At 49.6% G+C, this 21,403-nt stretch overlaps 2 protein-coding genes across 3 annotated transcripts; both read right to left on the bottom strand.

Annotated features, from left to right (window-relative positions):
• Positions 1 to 3,130: 3,130 nt before the first annotated feature.
• On the bottom strand, positions 3,131 to 8,815 carry LOC133222454 (interleukin-17F-like). 2 transcript variants are annotated; one of them, XM_061372141.1, is made up of 4 exons: positions 8,715 to 8,815; positions 5,215 to 5,292; positions 4,027 to 4,271; positions 3,131 to 3,461 (listed from the first exon to the last, which is right to left on the bottom strand). In XM_061372141.1, exons 2-4 carry the CDS (start codon positions 5,242 to 5,244, stop codon positions 3,224 to 3,226), a joined length of 513 nt encoding a protein of 170 aa, XP_061228125.1. In that variant the 5' UTR covers positions 5,245 to 5,292; positions 8,715 to 8,815; the 3' UTR covers positions 3,131 to 3,223. The 2 variants fall into 2 exon arrangements, with proteins under 2 accessions (XP_061228125.1, XP_061228126.1); XM_061372142.1 differs by lacking the exon at positions 8,715 to 8,815 and having other exon boundaries at positions 5,215 to 6,026.
• A 3,480-nt stretch (positions 8,816 to 12,295) lies between these two features.
• On the bottom strand, positions 12,296 to 21,003 carry MCM3 (minichromosome maintenance complex component 3). Its single transcript, XM_061372235.1, has 17 exons — positions 20,729 to 21,003; positions 20,404 to 20,516; positions 19,715 to 19,923; positions 19,320 to 19,450; positions 18,639 to 18,877; positions 18,154 to 18,262; positions 17,283 to 17,436; positions 16,655 to 16,786; positions 15,993 to 16,201; positions 15,316 to 15,490; positions 14,997 to 15,123; positions 14,537 to 14,687; positions 14,228 to 14,368; positions 13,928 to 14,031; positions 13,491 to 13,573; positions 13,078 to 13,153; positions 12,296 to 12,838 (listed from the first exon to the last, which is right to left on the bottom strand). Exons 1-17 carry the CDS (start codon positions 20,804 to 20,806, stop codon positions 12,640 to 12,642), a joined length of 2,430 nt encoding a protein of 809 aa, XP_061228219.1. The 5' UTR covers positions 20,807 to 21,003; the 3' UTR covers positions 12,296 to 12,639.
• Between the last annotated feature and the right edge of the window lie 400 nt (positions 21,004 to 21,403).

The raw sequence follows: 21,403 nt of genomic DNA, 5'->3' as shown, positions 1-21,403 counted from the left end.
GGGAAAGACCACAAGGCTCATATACCAACCTGTGACCGTTGTTTGCTCAGCCCAGCAAGTTATAAGAAGACACTGTGGAACTGCTACTAAACTTACAGCTGTGTCTTCTCCTCCTGGTGAAAAAACTGAGCCTCTCAAGACTACTCTAAATACTTTTCAGAGCCATAGATGCCCAGCTAGGCATCCAGGAGCTGAATCTGTTGCTACAAGGGGAACAAAACCAAGAAAAGCCTTAAGCAAAGGCTGTTCCTCAGCTGTGTACTGTATTTGCTCTTGGTGGTGATATGACTGTGATGTTTACCAGAAACAGGCTCTTTTGCTGTGTTCTTAGATTGCTGGGAATGAAAGCCAACCACCCACTCCATCGCAAAAGACAGCACCTAAAAAATAACAACAGAATCATAGAATCATAGAATAGTTAGGGTTGAAAAGGACCTTAAGATCATCAAGTTCCAACCCCCCTGCCATGGGCAGGGACACCTCGCTCTAAACCATATCGCCCAAGGCTTCGTCCAACCTGGACTTGAACACTGCCAGGGATGGAGCATTCACAACCTCCTTGGGCAACCTATTCCAGTGCCTCACCACCCTAACAGGAAAGAATTTCCTCCTTATACCAAATCTAAACTTCCCCTGTTTAAGTTTAACCCATTACCCCTTGTCCTATCACTACAGTCCCTAATGAAGAGTCCATCCCCAGCATCCCTACAGGCCCCCTTCAGATACTGGAAGGCTGCTATGAGGTCTCCACACAGCCTTCTCTTCTCCAGACTGAACAGCCCCAACTTTCTCAGCCGCTCTTCATATGGGAGGTGCTCCAGTCCCCTGATCATCCTCGTGGCCCTCCTCTGGACTTGTTCCAACAGATCCATGTCCTTTTTATGTTGAGGACACCAGAACTGCACACAATACTCCAAGTGAGGTCTCACGAGAGCAGAGTGGAGGGGCAGGATCACCTCCTTCGACCTTCTGGTCACGCTCCTTTTGATGCAGCCCAGGATACGGTCCTCATACTTACAACCAACTGCACTCTAAGAATGGTACCATTTGAAGGAAATAACTCTAGCTGCTTTTTCTATTTAGAAACAATCCCTATGCCTTCCTGAGAGGTGTGTGGTTTGCAGTTGGTAGTGCCGGCTGCAGAACCTCATGACCCATGGGTGAGACTTCCTTTATTATCTACCTTTGCACTTTCTTGATTAGCTACTTCATAATTCATCCGGTTAGAACAACTATTAGTGTAAGCTGATGGGTGGTTAAGTTCATCAGTACAAAAGCATGCACTCATTTAGCTGCCACTAACCCAATGCTAATCATGACTGAAGAGAGGAAAGTAGGCTTGTTTTCTGCCCACAAAACAAGTGAGGACAACCCCACGGGCTAGGTTTATCGAGATGGAGAGAAATAGGTCAGGAGTAAGAACCGGTGTGTGCAGGGTGCGATTTCCTGGTCAGTGGTTACTGTAAAGGAGAGCTGGTGTTAAGCAAGAGTGAGCAGAAGACGCCTCCATGGGTTTGCGCTCCACCACATGAAGGGCTTGGTGGTCATAACGAAACAGCCGCTGCCACAGATGAGTACAAATGCTTGTAACTGAAAGAGATGGTTTCCCCACATAGTTACCCATGGCGTGTTGAACTGGCGCCCAGTGACTCCAGGACAGGGAATACACCACACTTGACAAACAAGCACCAACTCATCCAACCTATTTGGAAGGAGAAAACCCAGGGTCTAACTGTACCAGACGGATCTAATTCAAAGTGGCTTCTATGCAGCTAAAATTAAATACAAGAATGGTTGCACATATGTTTATCCTTCTTTAAAGGCAGATGAACAAGGAAATACAAGCTTTAAAACTCCACCAGCAGAAACCAAAGTCAGAGGTCTCTGGCTCAGTTCTGGGTGAAAGATGAGTAATGTCAAAAAAAGCACACTGCAGCAATCTGATAAAATAATAAACAGTGTGTTTATATGGGCTGTGCTCCTTGTGCAGCTAAGGGAGAGAAAAGGCACCTCAGCTCAGCAGGCAACCCTGCCCTGGAGGTGCAATTCCTTGATGTTCCCTTTATGAGGAGGGATCCTTATCCACCACTTCCTGCACAACAACTAGCATTTGGCTGGTTAAAAACCAGTGAGATGAAGCCATCATTACACATTCCCCCGCATTCCTGCTCAGCCAACCATCCAGCTGGTGGAGGAGAACATTGCTTATAAGGATGACATCTTGTCTGGAAGAGGATAGGACAGGCTTTCCCCAGTTCATATGAAGCAGGATAGACTCCCATCCCAAATTTCAGCTGCAGAGCCGCAATGCGATGTCTGCCACCCCCAAGGTGTAGAGAACCTGGCTCTATTACAAGCTCCCCCCAGTGCTGCCTGTACAACCTCATCAACAACTTTCAGCTCCTTTTTAAATCTTTTTATCTCTTTGGGTTGCAAGTTCTCTTCCACTCCCTCTTACTCATATCACTGCACCGGAAAAAGCCCGCTCTTTCCTGAAATCTCTCAGTGTTACTGCCACATAAACCCATTCTCTAGACATGCTTTCATTTTGAGCTACCATAAAACAACAGTATTTTAAATAAACAATTTTTATTCAGTGAATAAGTTACTGAATAAATACAGATAAACAGTTACCTTTTTTGATACTCTGGGCACATACAAAGCCATAAATACAATCATAAATAGAAAATATAAATAGAAATATAAACATTCATTAGTTCTTTGCTGTTTTAACACTCAATACAAGTGGACTCAATTCTCTCCCAGAATGTTCTGAAGTAAGTCAGCCATTGCTTCCCATGGAGCAGCAGTGACACAAACCCAGAATGCAATGAAAATCTGGAAATCAGGCCAGATTTACACCAGTAATATGCTAGTGAGCAAGGATGGCCAGAGAACGAAAAGGAGCTAGGAGATGAGGAAGGGAGAGAGAAGGTGCAGGAGAAGGATTTTTGTAGCAGTGCTGGTTTGTAGGTATACATTAGGGCAATTTACTGCCAAGGACAATATTTTCACCATCTCTCTCCCTCCATCACAAGTTACCAGTGTTTCCTGTTCTAAAATCCATAACAGCAAGAATCACTACTTTCAGATGCAGTCTGCTCAGATTTGGAAAGGAGATGTCATGCTTGGGATGCAAGGTGGCTTACGGTGGGATTTCTCCAGAGGGATCTTCATAGGAAATACTTTTTCTTCCCAGTGTTCCTTCCCCTACTAATTCTTCCTAGGACTGGTGTTGGATGACTGGAGCAACACATGTGCAGCCCACAGTGATGACTTTCTTCTCCAGCCGGTAGGTGTATTGGCAGCCCTGCTGCTCCCGCCGGAGGACAAGGATCTCCTGTTGGATGGGGATGGAGTTGAGGCTGTGGTCCTCCTGCCCCAGTGGGTTCACACAGCTGGAGAGGCGACACTTGGCATGAGCAATCACCTGAGGGAAGCGGTTGGGGTCCTCATCAAGCCTGGGGATAGAGACACAGAAGTGTTTTATGCACTTGCACAACATGGTTTGGCAGGATCTTCTTGCTTATCTCCATGAAAGCACCATATTATTTACCTGTGTACCCTCACTATGAGACACAGCCAAAGAATACACCTACCCTCAGATTAGATATTAGGAAAAAATTCTTCACTGAAAGGATTGTCAAGCATTGGAAGAAGCTGCCCAGGGAAGTGGTGGAGTCACCATCCCCAGAGGTATTTAAAAATAAATGTGGTGCTTAGGGACATAGGTTAGCAGTGGACTTGGCAGGGCTGGGTTAAAATTGGACTTGGCGACCTTAAAAGCCATTTCCAAGCCAAACAATTCTATGATTTACAAAGATTGGCAAGATGATTAGAACCCACTCCAATCTGCACTACATGCAGTTTCTCCTGGAGAAATCTCACCCAACATCAAAACGTAAGCGCGCATCAAGAAGCATTTGCAACATTCACAGGACTCCAAGCATATGTTGAAAACCAGCCACCATTCACCACAAAGAAACATCTGTGAAGCAGTTGTTTGCAATTTAGAGAACAACTTACCTGTAATCCCAAGGAGAGAGAGACCGGTTCCTGACATCATGAACCACCCTAAAGGCATGACCTGAATTGCTGATACGAATGTCAACTTTCACCATGGTAGGAAACTTGAGATTCTTTTGGTTCAGGCAATCTTCACTAAGCCTCACAGAGCCACCATTCTTGCTGGGTCGGGGATGAGCTACCCTCCCATGGGGTGAGCTCCCTACTGTGAGTGCTAGAACCAGCACCAAAAACAGTGACCTGATCTGGGAGAGAAAGGTGTCATTAGCTCTGTCCAGCCAAGAAAGAAAGAGCACAAACAGCAAAGTCTTTACTAGACTGAACCATCAGTAGACCATCTTATATTTGGGTGAGATGGGCCAGCATAAGCAAATAGCAAATGATGCTAATGATACTCATCAAAAGAGATGCTAAACTCTGATTCAAATTCTAATTCATACTTGTCTCTTCACCAAGAAGAGCTTCTCTCCACTAAGTTATGAAAGGTCCACCTCTGTAGTCAAAGAGCAATGATCTTATGATTTACAAGGTGGAGTAATAACTCAGCTGACCTAAGCTTACAAACCTAATAAGCCATATGCTTTCTCAGAAAGTGAAAGGTTGACCACTTAGCAAAAGCTTTAAAGAAAATCACAGCAGCTGGCAGTGCTGCAAATATTACCCAGGTTGAAATTTAAATAGACAGACATTCACTTTACAGTGAAATTTCAGCATTTTTGGTAGCATGTTGTCTGAGAAAAGGACTGTCTCTCCAATCCCACATCAGCAGTGCTGCCCTTACAGATAATTATGGATAGTCCATTGCCTTCTTTGTCACTCAAGCACCAATCCATTTGCAAAAGCTGGGGACAGAAGGCTGTATGAGGCAGATTTAGCATCCCATTCATCTTCCACTAAGACCAAAAGTGTTGTTTGTGGTTAGCATCCTGGGATCTGCATTGTTTTTTCTCTTGCAGCAAATGCATCTTAGCAGTTATAGCAAATGCAAGTACTCACCACTGCAGCATAGCTGGCAAAAGCCATGGCACTCTTTCTGCTGTTTAGGTGTATGCACACAGTGACAGAGCACAAGAGTTCTTCTCCAAGACCTCTTCCACTCTCTTGTGTCTCAAAGCCAGCTGTGGTCTCCTTTTTATAGTGAAGCTCAACCACTACCATCCTTTCCATTGCAGCATGTAGCTGGCTTACCTGACCCGAGGTTAGGAGCTGATATTTCATTTTCTACCCCACTTCCTTCCGTCTAGCTCCAGAAGGGGAGGGCAAATACTGTGTCATCAGAATCCCAAATCAGTCAATACTGCTTATAGAAGCAGAAAAAGAGATAATGGAAGAAAAGGAGGGGAAAAAGTTCAGGCAGCCTTTTTTTTATTCCCCTTCTCACCCCCTCTTTTAAATATTAATGTTCTCTCACCACAAACACATTGGTGGATGCATTTTTATGTGCCCCACACGAACCAAACAGCAGAGATCAGCAAGCTGCAAACAAGGGTTTCAAAATGAGGACAGGACATGGAACTTCATGGTTTAACCTCCCTTTGTTTCAACTGCATAATCCACACACACCACAACTCGAGGATCCCTGTGTCCTTCCATGACCTGCCAAGGGAAGAACAGATGCCCAGGAGAATCCTTCCCGGGGTATCTCAGGGCACCAGGAGCTGGGATGCCTTCCTCACTCGTTGCTGAAATCCCATGGAGACACATTCTAGAGAGCTCTTTGAAAAACTCATGCACACCCTACAAGGTTCTTGAGGGCACTAATTGACCTTACTGGCCTTGACCAGTATCACCATGGATTTCCCTGCACAGCCTATTACAAGAAGTGCCTTATCAGTTCAGTTTTGGGCCCCCAGTCCCTGCCTGAGCTGTGATGTAGGAGTGCTGGTTTCCTGACCCTTCTCTGGCTTTATCTACTGTGTGGACCTTGGAGTAGCATTTCTCCTGGATGAACTCCTCAGACGTATGTGGTATACCATCTCCCATGATCATACTGTACTGCAATTTGCTTACGTCTTCTCCGAATCCCAGAGGGGTGGAGAGAATGTAAAGTATTTTTAAACAGCTTTTTTCTTATTCTCACAGTGGCTATAGATGATGACAATGGCACAGTAATGTGTTACGCCTCTCCAGTAGCTGGACTAGACCTCCCAGTATCACCAGTAGTGAACTTGCAGACCCTCTGGTCTCTCCAGCCTCCTGCCCAGACTTATGGCTGTTCCAATAGCTGGAGTTAGGCCAGCTTGATGTCTTTCCAAGCCAACATACAAAGGCAAACAATATGCACATACTGGACCCCCAGCTGCTGGCCCTTAGACCTTGCAACACTTGCATTTAGGATAGAGAGTGGAATTACACTTAAAAACAGAAGAAAAGGATTTAATAGGAAGACAGCACATGCTGGGGTGATCAGGCACAGAACTCAGTCAGAAGAGCATACTGACCACAACCCCACTTACATGTAATCAGCCACTATCATCCCTCCTCTCATTTTCCAGTTTGCTTTTCACTGATCCTCCCTGATACTTTTATTTCCCTAACTTTGCCGTTCCCTTAAACATCCCATAGTAAGTCTTGCACAGTCCCAAAACGCTCTTCCCAGTGCACCACCACAAGTCTAATAGTCCTGTAGCCGTCAAGGTGATCTGGGGAAAGCTTCCCCCATTGACTTGTCTAGATTGACAGTCTTCCTTGGACAGCCCCAAAAGAGCTGGGGCAGGGGCTCCATTGACACTGTGTTATTTTGGTTCCTCCACGTGGTACTGCTCCTGTACTCCTTTGTGTTTATGGAAAAATATGGGTTTTAATTGAACATGCTAATAATTTCCATTTTACCATTAGGGGACAGAGGCATGAAAATAAAAGGAAAAGGAGAAGTGCATGTGCCCAGAAGCACCAGCATCTTTATTTAGAAGTAAAAGCTATTGTTATTGCAGAAAAAGACCATGTAGCCAGTTTGTCATAGATTCACAGAATGGTTTGGGTTTGACAGGACATTAAGACCATCTGGTTCCAATGCCCTTTCATGGGCAGGGACACTGCACAATAGACCATGTCACCTAAGATTACCTCCAGCCTGGTCTTGAACACCGCCAGGGATGGAGCATTCACAACATCTTTGGGCAACCCATTCCAGCGCCTCACCACCCCCACAGTAAAGAACTTCCTTACATCTAACCTGAACTTCCCTTGTTTAGGTTTAGACCCATCACCTCTTGTTCTATCACTACAGTCCCTAATGAAGAGTCCTAGTCCAGCGCCCTTGTAGTCCCCTTTCAGATATTGATCAGCTTCTCTGTGGAGAAAAGCCCCGTGAGAAGCCTCTCCCAAAGCCATGTAGCCAAGCTAGAAAAGGACTGAAAAGTAGGACTCTTCACGCACATTCACCTTCAGTCCTCCAGAAAATCGGGAGCCTCTTACAAATTCACGTCATTTTCAAATGAGAAGGGACTAACCCAGTCCCTGCTCTATCACCTTTCTTGAATAGCACCTGCAGAAATCTCCTCTGACTGATGCTTTATGTCACTGCAGGATGTTGTCATGATGTTGTGGTCTGATTCAACTGATGGTTCAGAGACCAACAACTCATGTCACGTAAACTTTTCATGCTTCAGGTTACCAAGTTCACCTGAGGTAACATCAATTTTGTGACACATGTTCCTGTTCTGACGAATGCGTCTAAGACACAGGCAGTGGAAGACTACAAGAGGGTAGAATTACCAGAAACCCACTTCTGTACCCCAGAAACTGACCCCCCTTTTTTTCCCCTGAGCAATCGCGGTGAAAGGAAAAGGGCATTGCCATGAAAATAGGTTGGATTTTGCAGGTACAGTGTTAAGCGGAAACTGTTACACGCGATGAAGCAATGACGTTACCACACCAAATAGTGGGTTATTAGCCCTGACCACCACTTTCCACTCACACCTTCCATCTTCAGTGGTTTATAACTTCAGCGAGGATTCCCTCTTTGACCTGAAATTTCCTATGACTTAATTCGTGTTGAAGTTCGCCCAAAATCTGATTTAAAAGAGGTCACCTGCACCACCTCCAAGGAAACATAGAAATACAACTCCTGAGCAGACAGAAACCAAAAGTACTCAAATGTCTTTGAATATAGATGTACGAACACCAGGCGCAGAGCTGTGACCTGCATTTCACTGACTCCGCTACTGGGCAAAGCAAGCTCTGTTTCTCAGCTGCATCTGTGCAAATAAATATTCATAGCTGGTACTCATGTTTCAATGACACGATCATTTTCTGCTCTGGAAACAGGTGCCTGGCCATGCAGGAAGGTCTACGGAGAATAGATATGGCTGGAATCCTAATAAATTAATAGGATATATCTGGAAGTAATGCTTCTGTAGCACCCTCTGGCCCACCACCACCCAATTGCATGGATAGAGTCCATGGGTGTCTGCATCTCAGCAAGCTGCTGTGAGAATAGGCATCATTTTAAGGGTAGGTGCCTCAGCCAGCTCAACTGAAGAACGGCAGAGGACCTTTTGCAGCCTGCACCAGCAAAGGAGATAATGGGGGTGAAATCACAGCCTCTGAGATCTCCAGACACTGGGGCCAAATAAACATTTCAGAGCTGAGCTAAAGCACAAGGCAAGACTCCAATCTCCAGCAGCTTACTCCTGTCAGCCCTAGCTATACCCCTTCATGATGTGTGACACCATAAAATCACCTACCTTCTGATTTAGAGAGCTGACTGCACATATCCATGCTTACTACTGCAAGGTTTGCTGATGATACTTTATCACATCAAGACTCAAGACCAAGATGTTGATCACAGTCGAGAGAATTGAACTGGAAACACTGCATTTTCAGAATAAATAGCTACAATGGACAAAACCTTACTTTTGGCTGCCACCTTGCCTCAGCTTCGCACTTTGGCCAGAGCTGTGGGTTGGATGGGAAGCAGGGATTAGGTGATGCTGATGGTCCTGGCATGGGGATTTCACCCCTAGCCCCTGCAGTCTGGGTGCTCACCCATCCTGCAGCAGGCAGATAAATAGGACATTTAATTTGTAGCATCAATAGGCCCATAGAGAGAAGGGGGAATAAAGGAGCTGAGAAATATAATACTAAGGTGCAGTGTGTTAAATAAAGCACATCTCTGCCATCCATCTCTTCAATTCACATCTCTGTGCATGGCCAAGTCCTGGTGGCACAACAGATGAGCTGGGCAATGGGTGATGCACAAGGGAAGGCTCTCTGTATTGAGTCACAGAACCCAAACAAGGGTTGGGGCCAGAACTGAGTCTCCTGTTCTCATTTCCATGCAGCAGGGATGAAACCAGGTAAACTATTAGGGGCACATGGTTTGAGAGGAGGCAACAGGCAACACAGAAGAGTTAGGATTGGAAAGGACCTAGGGTCATCTAGTTCCAAACCCCCTGCCATGGGCAGGGACACCTCACACTAAACCATATCACCCAAGGCCTCGTTCAACCTGGCCTTGAACACTGCAAGGGATGGAGCATTCACAACTTCCCTGGGCAACCCATTCCAGTGCCTCACCACCCTTACAGTAAAGAATTTCTTCCTTATATCCAATCTAAACTTCCCCTGTTTAAGGTTTAACCCGTTACCCCTTGTCCTTTCACTGCAGTGCCTAATGAAGAGTCTCTCCCCAGCATCCCTATAGGCCCCCTTCAGATACTGGAAGGCTGCTGTGAGGTCTCCACGTAGCCTTCTATTCTCCAGGCTAAACATATAAGAACAAACACTTAGCTTGCCAGTATTGAATTCCCCAAATCATTATTTTTATTACGTGTGATTTTTAATCTCAAAAGGAGCATGATGTCCCTCAAGAGAGGTTGCACACTCACCATTTCCCAGTGGGAGCTGAAGCTTATCATAGAATTATAGAATGGTTACAACCCCCCTCCCGCGGCAGGGACAACTTCCACTAGACCAGGTTGTCCTGACTTCTTAGATAAAACCTGCAAAATATGTGAGATCATAAAGGGACGGTTTACATGGGCTTGTAGGAACAGGACAAGAGGGAACGGCTTTAACCTGACAGAGGGGAGACTGAGATGAGCTCTTAGGCAGAAGTTCTTCCCTGTGAGGGTGCTGAGGCCCTGGCACAGGTTGCCCAGAGAAGCTGTGGCTGCCTCATCCCTGGCAGTGCTCAAGGCCAGGTTGGATGGAGCTTGGAACAACCTGGTCTAGTGGAAGGTGTCCCTGCCTGTGGCAGGAGTTGGAATTGGATGAGCTTTAAGGTCCCTTCCAACACAAACCGGTCTGTAATTCTGTATACTGAGGTGGCCACCATAGGAAATGTACAGAGCTACCATCCTATACTACAGCATGGTAAAATAAACCAATTTCCCTGCCCTAGAGCTCCTCCTGGTGTCTTACCATGGGAAATACAACGTTAGCAGAGCCCCAGCTTTAAGGACAGGGAAAACAGAGATGAGATGGCCCCAAAAACTATCCAATACCTTCACCACTCCCTGCTGTGACTTGCGAGAGGAACAGCCTCCGAAAGACAGAGAGAAGTGAGGAGAGAGGAAGGAGATTACAGTGTCCTCACTCCTACAGCAAGGCAATGTCAGAGCTGCAGCTGTTACCAGGGAGCTTTTTGTAAGCACCCAGGCACCTTTCCAGAAGAAAAACGTTGGTTCCTTTGCCCATGAATGAGTTGATAAGAAAACACCACCTACACCTTGGAGAAGACACCAGGTTCAGCACATTGCTCCTGCCCAGGTGCTCTGCAGCATGGAGCCAGCACAGTGGTGGCCATGCAGGAGCAGAGCCTGCTGGACCAGCTTCCTGCCCAGTCCCACAAAGCTCACATGGGAGCTGCATAATAAAACCCCTGACCCAGAACAACTCTGACCTTGTGTGCTCAACTCACCTTCGCCAGTCTTGGCAGTTTTATGAGCCACGCACTGGCCGTAGGCCTGAGGTCACTGTATTAGTTCAATGAGCTCTTTTGAAAGCTGTAAACAAGTAAAATCCTTTCCAAGCCTGAAAAATGTGATGTCACAGCTGTGTTGGATGAGGGGAGGTCAGAGATCAGGCTTTTGTAATTTGCAGGAGACAAATGAAGTTTCCCCCATGCCCTGTGTAGTAAGATGCTACCAAGTCTTCCTTAGGCACCAGAATGTGTAGCTGCAGTGGGAAAGGCAGGAGCTGCCCATGTTTATTATGCATCCACTCCAAGGGCACTCCTGCAAGTGCCTGGTCCACCAAGTCAAAGGCACTGTGATGGACGTGCCAACACGGTCCCTGAGCCCAAAGGGGCAGGCAGCTGGCTGAAGGCTTTCCACAGCAGCCCAGGTCCCCAAAAGACTATAGTTATATCCCTAGAAGTGGGAACAGTTTAAATCAAAGTAAGCAGCAAGTCATGGGACAAACACTAGACACTTTAATTATTCAAATCAGTTATTTAAGTCATCCAGAAATAAAAGCACATGAACTGTGCAGATGCCCAGAGACAGGCAGTGACAACAGCAAACAGCCTGTGCAGTTCGGGGATCTCCTCCAAAGCTTGACCTCAAACTCACCAGGATAGGAAAATAAAAGAAGCAATAAAAAGGCAATTGAAAGATAACCCCAGACCTTCAGCTGCTCTGGCCCCACCAGCAGCCAACATTGGTCTGTGTGTTCAGCTTCTCCTAAAACCACCCCAGCCATAGGAACCCATTGGTTTCTGGAACAGCCTTTTCCCAAGCAGCGGTCACTTATGTGTTCCCAGAGAGCAAGACGGTTCAGCAAATCCCCCAAGGGGAAGGGAAAGTTTTTAGTCTTCAGTAGTTTGTGGTTACCTTCCACAGGATGAAGATCTGCAGCAGCTCAGCCATAAGGACATATAAGAGATGTAGGACCCAGGTCCCATAGCTTTGGCCTTTCTTTACTGCAGAAGGTTTCCATTGGTGGTCTTCACAGGGGCACAATCCCAGGCTGGAGGCCAAAGCCATCTGTACCAGGGCTATGGCCCATGGGCAGCTCTGAGCATTCCAGGTCCTTCTCACCCACTTAAGAGCCAAAACTCTGAGCAGGGCTGTGAAACAGCAGGTCAGATTATACTTGACCCCTCCAATGCCAGAAATCACCCTCCACAAGATGGGCAAGGAAGAGCGGGGAAGAAGCTGATTACAGCCAACGGGACAGGCATCAGGCATCTCTGCTTGTGAGGCAAGCAGGTCTGGGCTATACAGCTGGGGAAAAAGAGGAAAAAAAGGGAAAAAGAGAAGCTTCACTACTAATAGCAGATCTCTCATACTGCTTCTTACCACCACTGGTACACAATGTTGGATTCCTAAATCCATACTTTCTTATTCAAAGGCTGGAACCATTATCACCAGAGATAAACACGATACATTAAAAAACACTGATACTTTGCACTTAAGTTTTTCCTCTTGGCTCCTTGCAGAAACAAACCTCTTCCCAAATAAGCCAGTCTGAAGACAGCAACAGTAAGATTGCTTCCAGAGCTCCTGGCTTCTTTTGGTGCCAGCAATGATGGAAGACTGTAAAGTGCACAGACTTGAGCTCCCCAGAGTTCAGCTCAGCCAGAGGAAGCATTCAGGAGTTAAAGGCAAGCACAAAGAGTCTCCAGACTGACAGTCCATAGGAATTTGGGCTCTTCCACCCAGATGGTCAGATTAAGAAGATAATGTCATCAGACACCATGATCTGGTTGTCATCTTGCATGTGGGCCAACGCCACCTTCACCTCATCCTGCGAGAAGGGCTCAGGGTTGTCGCGGTTGATGGACTCCATCATGTTCTTCAGACCCACAGACTGGGCATGGGAAGCCTTGAAAACCTCCAGAAGACGAGCCTTGAATGCCTTCAACCTGGTCAGGGAAGGTGAAGAGTAATAACCCTTTCAAGACACACACACAAGTCCTTCCCCTTCATTCCCTCAGGGATGCCTCAGCCCTTCCCAATTCCGGGAGCAGCACACAGCAGGAAAGCCAAGAACAGAGCCAGAAGCACCCCAGAACAGATGCACCCCCATCACTGGGCAACAACTTGGACCCATGAGGTGGGGTAGAACATGCAGAGACAGGTACCTCCTCCAGCCCCTACTCACCTCGGCTCAGCCAGCTCCGGCTTCTTGGCTTCCCCAGCGGCTGAGGCTTCGGGTGTCTTTGGAGTGTGTGCCTGAACTGGAACAGAAGGAAGAGCTGCCTTCAACCTGCCTGCAGTCCAAGCACCCAAAGAGCAAAAGCACTTGGCCTTGGGATGGGACAGGCAATGCTGAACTCCCTCCCAGCATTGTTCCTTCTGCAGCAGTTTGGAAGTAGACATCAATTAACCAGCAATACCAATTCCCCTGTCCCACATGGCCATGGATGGTTTGAAACAATGACCCATCCTCGTCTGTGGGGCTGGATGGTGCCACACCATGGGCCATGAATGACCCCAGGATGTGCAGACCAGCAGGGTACAAGTCAGCAGCACCCTCAAGACCTGGGTGCCACTTGAGAAACACCAAGGACTCACCTTCTGGCATCTCCTCCTCGGCATCACTGAAATCGTATGGGTCATAGGAGTCCCCCTCGTCCCCTGTGCGTGCCTTCTTTGTCCTGGGTAGGGGAAGAAGATGTCTCCCCTGCACTGGTACTGGGGATCACCCCAACCCAGATGCAGGCCTGGCACTTGGCCTTGCTGAACTTCACGAAGTTTCCATAGGTATTAAATAGTACTGGTCCCAGCACAGACACCTGAGTGACACCACTCATTCCTGATGTCCATTGACTGCAACCCATCGGACATGGCTATCCAGCCAGTTCCTTATCAATAAGGATGTTCCTCTGTTACAAACTGGGGTTGATCCACTAGACAGTGGAGTACTTCCCTGAGGCCAGCACTGCCTGCTGCAACATCAGAAGAGGCTGGTGCCCCTTACATGGCACCCCTTCCCTTGCTCTGTGTCCTACCTCCTCGTCTTGCGCTCCTCCTTGGGCTGTGACTCCTCATCCTCCTTCTCAGTCTCCGAGTCGTCCTCTGTCTGCTTTTTGCGCTTCTTCTCCTTCTCCAGCACCTGTGTGGCACAGACAGGATGGACTTAGCCCCCTTTTCCACTCAAGCTGCTTGTAGGGGACCAACCCCCAAGATCACACTATGGTGGCCTCATCCCAGACTATCACCAGGAAAGGACCTCACCAGCAGCCCACCAAACCCAGTCTTTACAATGACAATTTCAGGACCCCAAAGAGCCAAGGGACACCTTCCCCCACCTTTTTGAAGTAGGCAAACTGCACCAGCTCCAAAGCTGCCTCAGCATCCTGCAGATCAACAGTCTTGCTCATCCTGGCCTTGGCATGGGCTGTGGAGAGGCGGATAAGGGTCTCCAGGGTACGAGCTGTGACAGGAGAGGTCTGGGGAGAGACAGAGAGAGGCGTCTCTGTAGGGCTGACCCCACCTCAGCATCCCACTTTACTGAGATGCATCATGTCCAGGGTGGAAAACACCTGTAATGAAAGAGGGGAGCCTGTGCCTCTGTTTCCTTCCTCCTGGTCTGAGGGGGAGATGCTCTCAGGACTCACCATGGCGATGTCTGAGTTCATCTGCTCCTGGCTGCGCAGGCGGGAGTACTCCTCTGCTATATAGCTCGCTGACTCCTCGGTCAAGACAGGCTTAATCATCTTTGCTACGTGGATGTACTTCCTCATGAACTCCATGCTGACAATTTTCTCCCTGCAGGGAATGGCCTCCACAGTGAGGATGGGCAAAGGGTGTTTGTGGAAGTGGGCTTCCCACGGTTTACCCTTCACAGGCATCTAGGTGTGCAAGGAATTAGCTCCAGACGTTCCCCACCTGCCTGGCATGAGATCAAACCTAGAGCAGGGCTCCCTTGATATCTTGCCCGTGTACCTCCACACAGGCCATCTGAAGCATCTCTGGCACCAGCTACGAGCCACTGCCTGGATACCTAAGCCAAGCACACCAATTCACAGTGCTGGAAGCCACCAAAGCACTTTAGGGGATGTGGGATGAAGGACTCACCTGCGGCGGTGGGGCCCGTGCAGGAGGTCATTGTATTTCTCGTACACTTGGAGCTCCTGTTCCTCCTCCTGCGCAAAGTCGGGGTCCTCTGTAGCCAGGATCTCCACAGCACTGCCCAGAGGCATGGCTGGAGAGGGGAGAGTCACAGAGAATGGGCTTTTATCACCCTCTGAAGCAGCTTCCAAGAGCCACCAAAAGCAGTGCTCAATAAACCAGGGATGCTGAACTGAGCTGCCACCAAGGGGTGACACCAAGGTGTCCTTCCAGCAAGGAAGGACAGAACTGAGCAGCAAGGAGACTGCAGTTACAAGCAACTCACCATCCCCATCCTGCTCGTTGGGTTTGCGGTAGCGGTGCATCCGCAAGACATGGTCCGAGACCTCCCTGTCCTGCTCAGAGTCCATCTGGTCTAGCACAATGAAGAGCAGGTCAAAGCGGGAGAGCAAGGAGTCCTGCAGGCCAATGTTCTCCATAGGTGTCTTGTATTGGTCATACTGCAATAGGACAGTATGAAGTGTTACAGGAGACCTTCATGGATCAGTCTTGACTGTCAGCAAGGCTGGGAGGAGCTCCTCAGGCCAGGCCTTAAAGGATGGGTGTCCAGGCAGTTGGACACCACACTATACCCAGCCTGCTGCAGCAGTGAGACCTCTTTTCCCCATCCTTGAAGACAAGTATGTACTTCTTGTGATCCCAGATCAAACACCAAGACTAGGGCTCATCACCAGGATGAGGATCCACTTGGCTGCCCTGAGACAAAGAGGCAGAATTGTGCTGGCGTGACAAAACTCACAAGCCACTCTCTCCTCCAGGAGAGCCATGAGCAACAAGAGATCAAACCAACCACACCTTCACTGCCTCCATGGATCCCAGTCCCAGCAAGGACCAAGTCACTGGTCTTGGCTGAAACTTTTGGCTTTTACCAGCTGCCTCCTTCACCAAGACAGCTCCCAGCATCTTTCCCCATGGAGGGGACCAGCAAACACCAGCACTCACCCGGCCGTAGACAGGGTTGGCTGCCGCCAGGACACTGCAGCGGGAGTTGAGGCGGGCATGGATGCCAGCCTTGGCGATGGTGACGCGGCCCTGCTCCATCACCTCATGGATGGCTGTGCGGTCAATATCAGACATCTTGTCGAACTCATCAATGCATACCACCCCTCGGTCAGCCAGCACCATGGCCCCTGCTTCCAGGCGCCGTTCACCTAGGGTGGAGGAGGAGAAAGAGAGGGTCATCACCATTCAGCAGCCCCACACATCTCCTGCCCTGCTGTCCCCTCCACCACAGCTCTAACCCTGTGACCAGCCTAAGTCTCAAAGAGCAGGAGCACCCTTCAGGTCTGCCTGTTTCCTACCCAACCTGACAGCAGGAGGAGAGCACTCAGGATGAACAGTAAACACATAAGGAAGAAGATGATCCAGGCTGTTGCTAGCCCTCACAAGGGGTGCACCAAGTAGGAGCAAAGAAGAACACCACTTAACAGAGGTAGAAAAAATACCCCCAAACATGATGAACATTGCCACAAAGCTTTTGGATGCAGTAAGTCCTTTCGTGGCATTGCTGCAGAACAGCAGCCATGGATCTCAGAGTCCTTCCCAGGTGTTAACAACCATCCATCCTCCTGACAGCTCCCACCAGGAACCAGCCCATTCCTCACCGGTTTCTTGGTCTGTGGTGACAGCAGCAGTCAGGCCAACACCAGAGGAGCCTCTGCCGGTGGTGGCGACAGCGCGGGGCGCAGTGCAGAGCACGTACCGTAGCAGCTGAGACTTGGCAACAGAAGGGTCTCCTGAAATGGAGATGTTCATGTTTAATAACCACACATTGCCTGGATACTGTGTCCAGCCTGGGGCTGGTGGGGAGGGAAGGGGGCAGAAGGCAGTTTGTTCAGTCTTCAGAAAACAAGGTGATCAGATGATCTTCTTGCCTTCTCAATAACCCAGTGGGAGGAAACAAGATGGTGCTAGAGTTGAAAGGTGCATGGTGATAGGACCAGGGACACTGGGGACAATTTGGAACACAGGAAATCTCAATTGGATGGTAGAAGAAAAAGAGATCTCCTTGATGGTGGTGAAACACTGGGACAGTGGCCTACAGAAGACAGGGGATCCCATCCCTGGAGATGTTCAAAATCAACTGGGCAACTCCCAAAGCAATCTGATCTACCAGTGACACCAGCTCTGCCCTGTGCATGTGAGACCTCCAGAGGTTCCATCTAACTACAATTACTCTGTGAAACTCCCCACACCACCATCTGAGGGTGCCTCTGCCTTGCCCTTCCAGACCTATCAGCAAGATGTTGATGTCTCCTCGGATGCGGCTCCCATTATCCAGGACCTTCTCCACCCCTCCGAGCAGCATGCAGAGAAGGGCCTTCTTGATGTACTCGTGCCCATGGATGCTGGGAGCCAGGGATTTCGCCAGTTGGTTAAAGATATCCTAAAGGCAAAAAAGGCAAAGCATGTTCCATCACATGGACTGTAGCAAATAAGAACAAGGAGCAGTACTCCACAAATTCATTTCAGCACAAAAATGGTGCTTATCCCTAATCTCAGAGCCATGTGGTTGCAAATTACTTAGAAAGGAGAAGACCACTGGCCAGCGTTTTGTTTCAATGGGGCTCTGAAGCTCTAGACCATCCCACCTGTCACAGTCACCCAAGCAAGCACTGAAAGCAGCAACCCCTGTGAAAGCAAGGCTCTCTCCTTTCCATGCTACAAAGCAAAGGTCTGAGCATAGGGCCAGGCTGGAGCAGACCTCCTTATCTCATTCATGTTTGGGGTTTGAAGAGGAAAGAGGGAGGTGTTTCTTCTACAGAGGAAATTCCCTGGCAACAAGCTGACAGGGTCAGGACACACACCACACAAACAGATCTCTGTCTCAATAGCTATGCACAGCACTGCTGCCAGCAGGCAGCAAGGATACTCTGTTAACAGCACAGAAGCAACAACAAAACAATTCCAGGACCTGATCAAAGCCTAAGCAGAAACTGCAAAGAAAGTGAGTGGAAAATCCAGCAACATTGCTAACAGGGTTGAAGAGTTACTTACACCCAATAAGGCACCTCCCTAGCCACATGCCAAGCCTTAAAGCTACTCCTAACTGAAACCTCATGCTCCAATACAAGCCTGCCTTCTAGATGCAAGGCTTAAATACCTTGGAGTGACTCTTGCTGAATCTCTTGATCTTGGCTACATCAGCAGCAGAGTAGAGAGGCCGGACATCTTTGTTCATCTGCTTCACGTGGCAGGCAATAAGGATAGTCCTGGAGAAGACACAGCCATGATCAGGTCTGTAAACCCCACAAAGCCTATGGGTCACAGCAACAACACAGCAGAAACTTCCACAGGGTCATCATTTACTGTAGGAAGTACTGGAGGAGGCTGGAAAGCTTCAAGAGCCGTAGCCCACTGCTTCAGGCCACCAGTGGAGCATCTTTAAGAGCATCCAACCCCCTCTGCGTACAGCTGGAGCTCACAGCTACACACTGATGCTAGGAATCAACCCACTGCCAAGTGATTTAAGCCAATGCCTGGCCCAGCTCTATGATGGCCACCCACCTGTGAGAGATCTCAGCTTCCAGGGATGTGACCCAACTAGAAAGGGTGGGAGGGCTGAAGCCGAGACAGACGAAGGCTCACCTGAAAGTCCCTGATGTGTAACCCCCTTTCTTTCCTGGCAGGCAGCGGTACGTCCCCACCACCTGGATGCGGTCTCCAGGCTTCACCTTGTCTACCAGGTCATCATCCAGAACAACATCCACTGAGCGTGGCAGCTGACCTGCTGGTGCCTTCTCAGGCATCTCCTGGATGGTGATAGTCTGATGGTCTTTGTAGACCGAGAGGCCAAACTCGGTCTCCAGGGGGTTATTCTCTTCATCCTACAGGAGGAATCCGAATAAAGAGACTAGGATCAGTTTTCAGGAACACATCCAACAGTGCAGACAAAGCTCAGGTCAACCTTCCTCCATTCCCAAATACATGGCAAATCCTCCACTCAAGGTGCATACACCCTCCAGGACAGCACAGGCATGCCCATACTGACCTGGGTCCCAAGAACCACAAGTCTGGCTGACAACCCCCCAAGAAGCCACACTACAGCAGAACCATGATCACAAGTAACACTAAACTAGTGGGTCTGGTGGCCTTGTGTCCAATGGAGGTTTTCTTCACCTGTTCCTAGTAGCTCTCTGGGACTTTCATACGTTTGATGTTGTTGGCAGAGGGAGAGGGGATGCACAAGGATTTGAGCCCTGGGCTCAGAGCTGACGCATTCTCTTTCCCAGCGAAGCTGATGCTCCCCACAAGGCTAATTCACCTCACCTTTGTAGGGTAGAAGAAGCTGGATGGGAAAGCCTCCAGGGAGGTCAAATCCGTGTACCGGCGCTCAATAGTCTTCTTGGTAGCTGGGCAATAATGGACACTCCGGACGATCTTTGGACGAACCAGAGAGCCTGAGGTTGGGAGAATGAGGAGTTAGGGGCATGGATACCCCCAGCCCTCTGTCAGCAGACAATCCCCAACACTAAACTGCCAACCACAGCCAGCATCCGCTTGACACCAACCACCACCCCAACACGCAAGACCTCCTGCTAAGCCCCCTGTTCCCTTCACTCAGGTTGCCAGTATACACCCCAGCTCTTAGTGTCCTCCAGCCTCTCCACAGCAAACAGCAGGACCCAGAACCCCCAAAGCCCCTGGGTCTCCCCTGGTCTCACATTTGGTCACGATGCCCTCCACACAGACAATGCAGCTAAGGAAACAGGCTGTCAGCGTCCGCGGTGACACGTGCTTGGAGCCGAAGCTGCCCTCCAGCCCAATGTAGAAGTCCTCGAACTGCTTGGCATAGGTGGCATCAACAGAGGCAACAAAATCCTTTAAGGCACGCTGGAAAGCGACCAGCTCCCCAAAGGCATTGTTCAAGAGCCTGCAAGAGGGAGACAATGATGCAGACTGATCAGCCTCTTCTGCTGTCCTCCTTAATGCTTATCCCACGCCTCCATATGCTCCAAAAGTTCAAAGGAGCGTGAAGGGAAAAAACCCAAAGCCCATTATAGCTCTGTGTCACATCTGCTGCCACCAACAGCCAGGAGCTCAACAAAGCCAACCACATATGAAAAATCTCACATATTCCCAAGCAGACTGGCAAGCCTGCTCCAAAATATCCCCAAGCATCCTAACAAAGGAGATGACTGATATTACAGAATCAACCCCAAGATACTGCAAAATATGAGTGCCGAGTCACGGGTTGGAAGGGAAGGGGGGAAAAGAGCAGGTCCACCTTTTACATGAGACCTGGTGCACAGGGCAGGGCTTGGCCCTTCCTTGACACAAAAGACCTGCAAGAACAGGTCTCGATCTCTGAAAGGGCAGGGTGCCGAAGGGAAGCCCGGGGCCCCACACCAACCGGTTGGCCCTCTTCTCGTTCTTCCGCCGCAGGTCGTTGATGCTGACAAGGAGGCGGTACCGGTTGTCGCTGATCATTTCCCGGACCTTGCTAGAGTAAATCCCTTGGTCTTCCTGCAAGAGGGGCGGGGGGAAAACACCCCCAAAACAACACACTTTGCATCACCGCCTGTCACAGACACCCCCAGGAGCCGGTTCCTGCGGAGCGCGATTCGCTTTAGCCCCACGGAACAAACCGGGGGGGGGGGGGGGGGGAAGGAGCATAGGGCCAAGATGCTCCCCAACCCCGGGGAACTGGGGGAACTCAGCCCCGCTCCCGGGCTCACCTCATCATCCAGGAAATCGAGGTAGTCACGTTGCGCTTCCCGCAGCTCCGCGTCCTCCAGCACGCCCGTCGCCGCCATGCTGCCCACCGCTCCGGGACGCCGGGGGAGCCGCGGAGATCTGGCCGCTGCTGTGAGGGGGGAAACCGAGAGGAGCCGGGGGAAGCCGGACCGGCCCCAGTAGCGACCGCGACCCCGTTAACGTGACCCGGTTCCCCCGGGCAGCCGCCGCGCTCCCGCTTAGCGCCAAACACAGAAACCTTTCCCGCCACAGAACCGGAATTCCACCTCCCTCCCGCCCAGCAGAGCTTCTCATTGGATTTCGCACACAGAGTCAGCCAATGGGACAGCGATAGAGTTGGCGGGAGTGACGTGCAAGAGCTCCAGCCTATCAGTGCGAGGAGGGGCGGGGTGAGGGAAGGTAGGAGGGGTGGATCCGGCCTTCCGTGCACTGGCTCTGGCAGGGGCTGGGGAAGGCACAGGGACCGGGGCCGGCATAGGGACCGGGGCCAGCATAGGGACCGGGATGAGGATCGAAGCCGGAGCTGTGGGTCCCGAGGGGCCGGTCTGGTTCCCAGCTCCGACCCTTGGAAGTCACCAGCGGGGTGAAAATACCATTTCGTTAAGAAATAACAACAACGAAAGTAAAAACATCCCCGACCCCCCTGCCTTTTTAAT

The sequence above is a fragment of the Neopsephotus bourkii genome, unplaced genomic scaffold (assembly GCF_033783945.1).
Source record: "Neopsephotus bourkii isolate Nb327-2 ecotype Australia unplaced genomic scaffold, CSIRO-AGI_Nbou_v1 NB_1600, whole genome shotgun sequence".
Lineage (NCBI taxonomy): Eukaryota > Metazoa > Chordata > Aves > Psittaciformes > Psittacidae > Neopsephotus > Neopsephotus bourkii.
The sequence above is the reverse complement of the archived record's forward strand: the minus strand, read 5'-3'. Positions and strand labels throughout refer to the sequence as shown.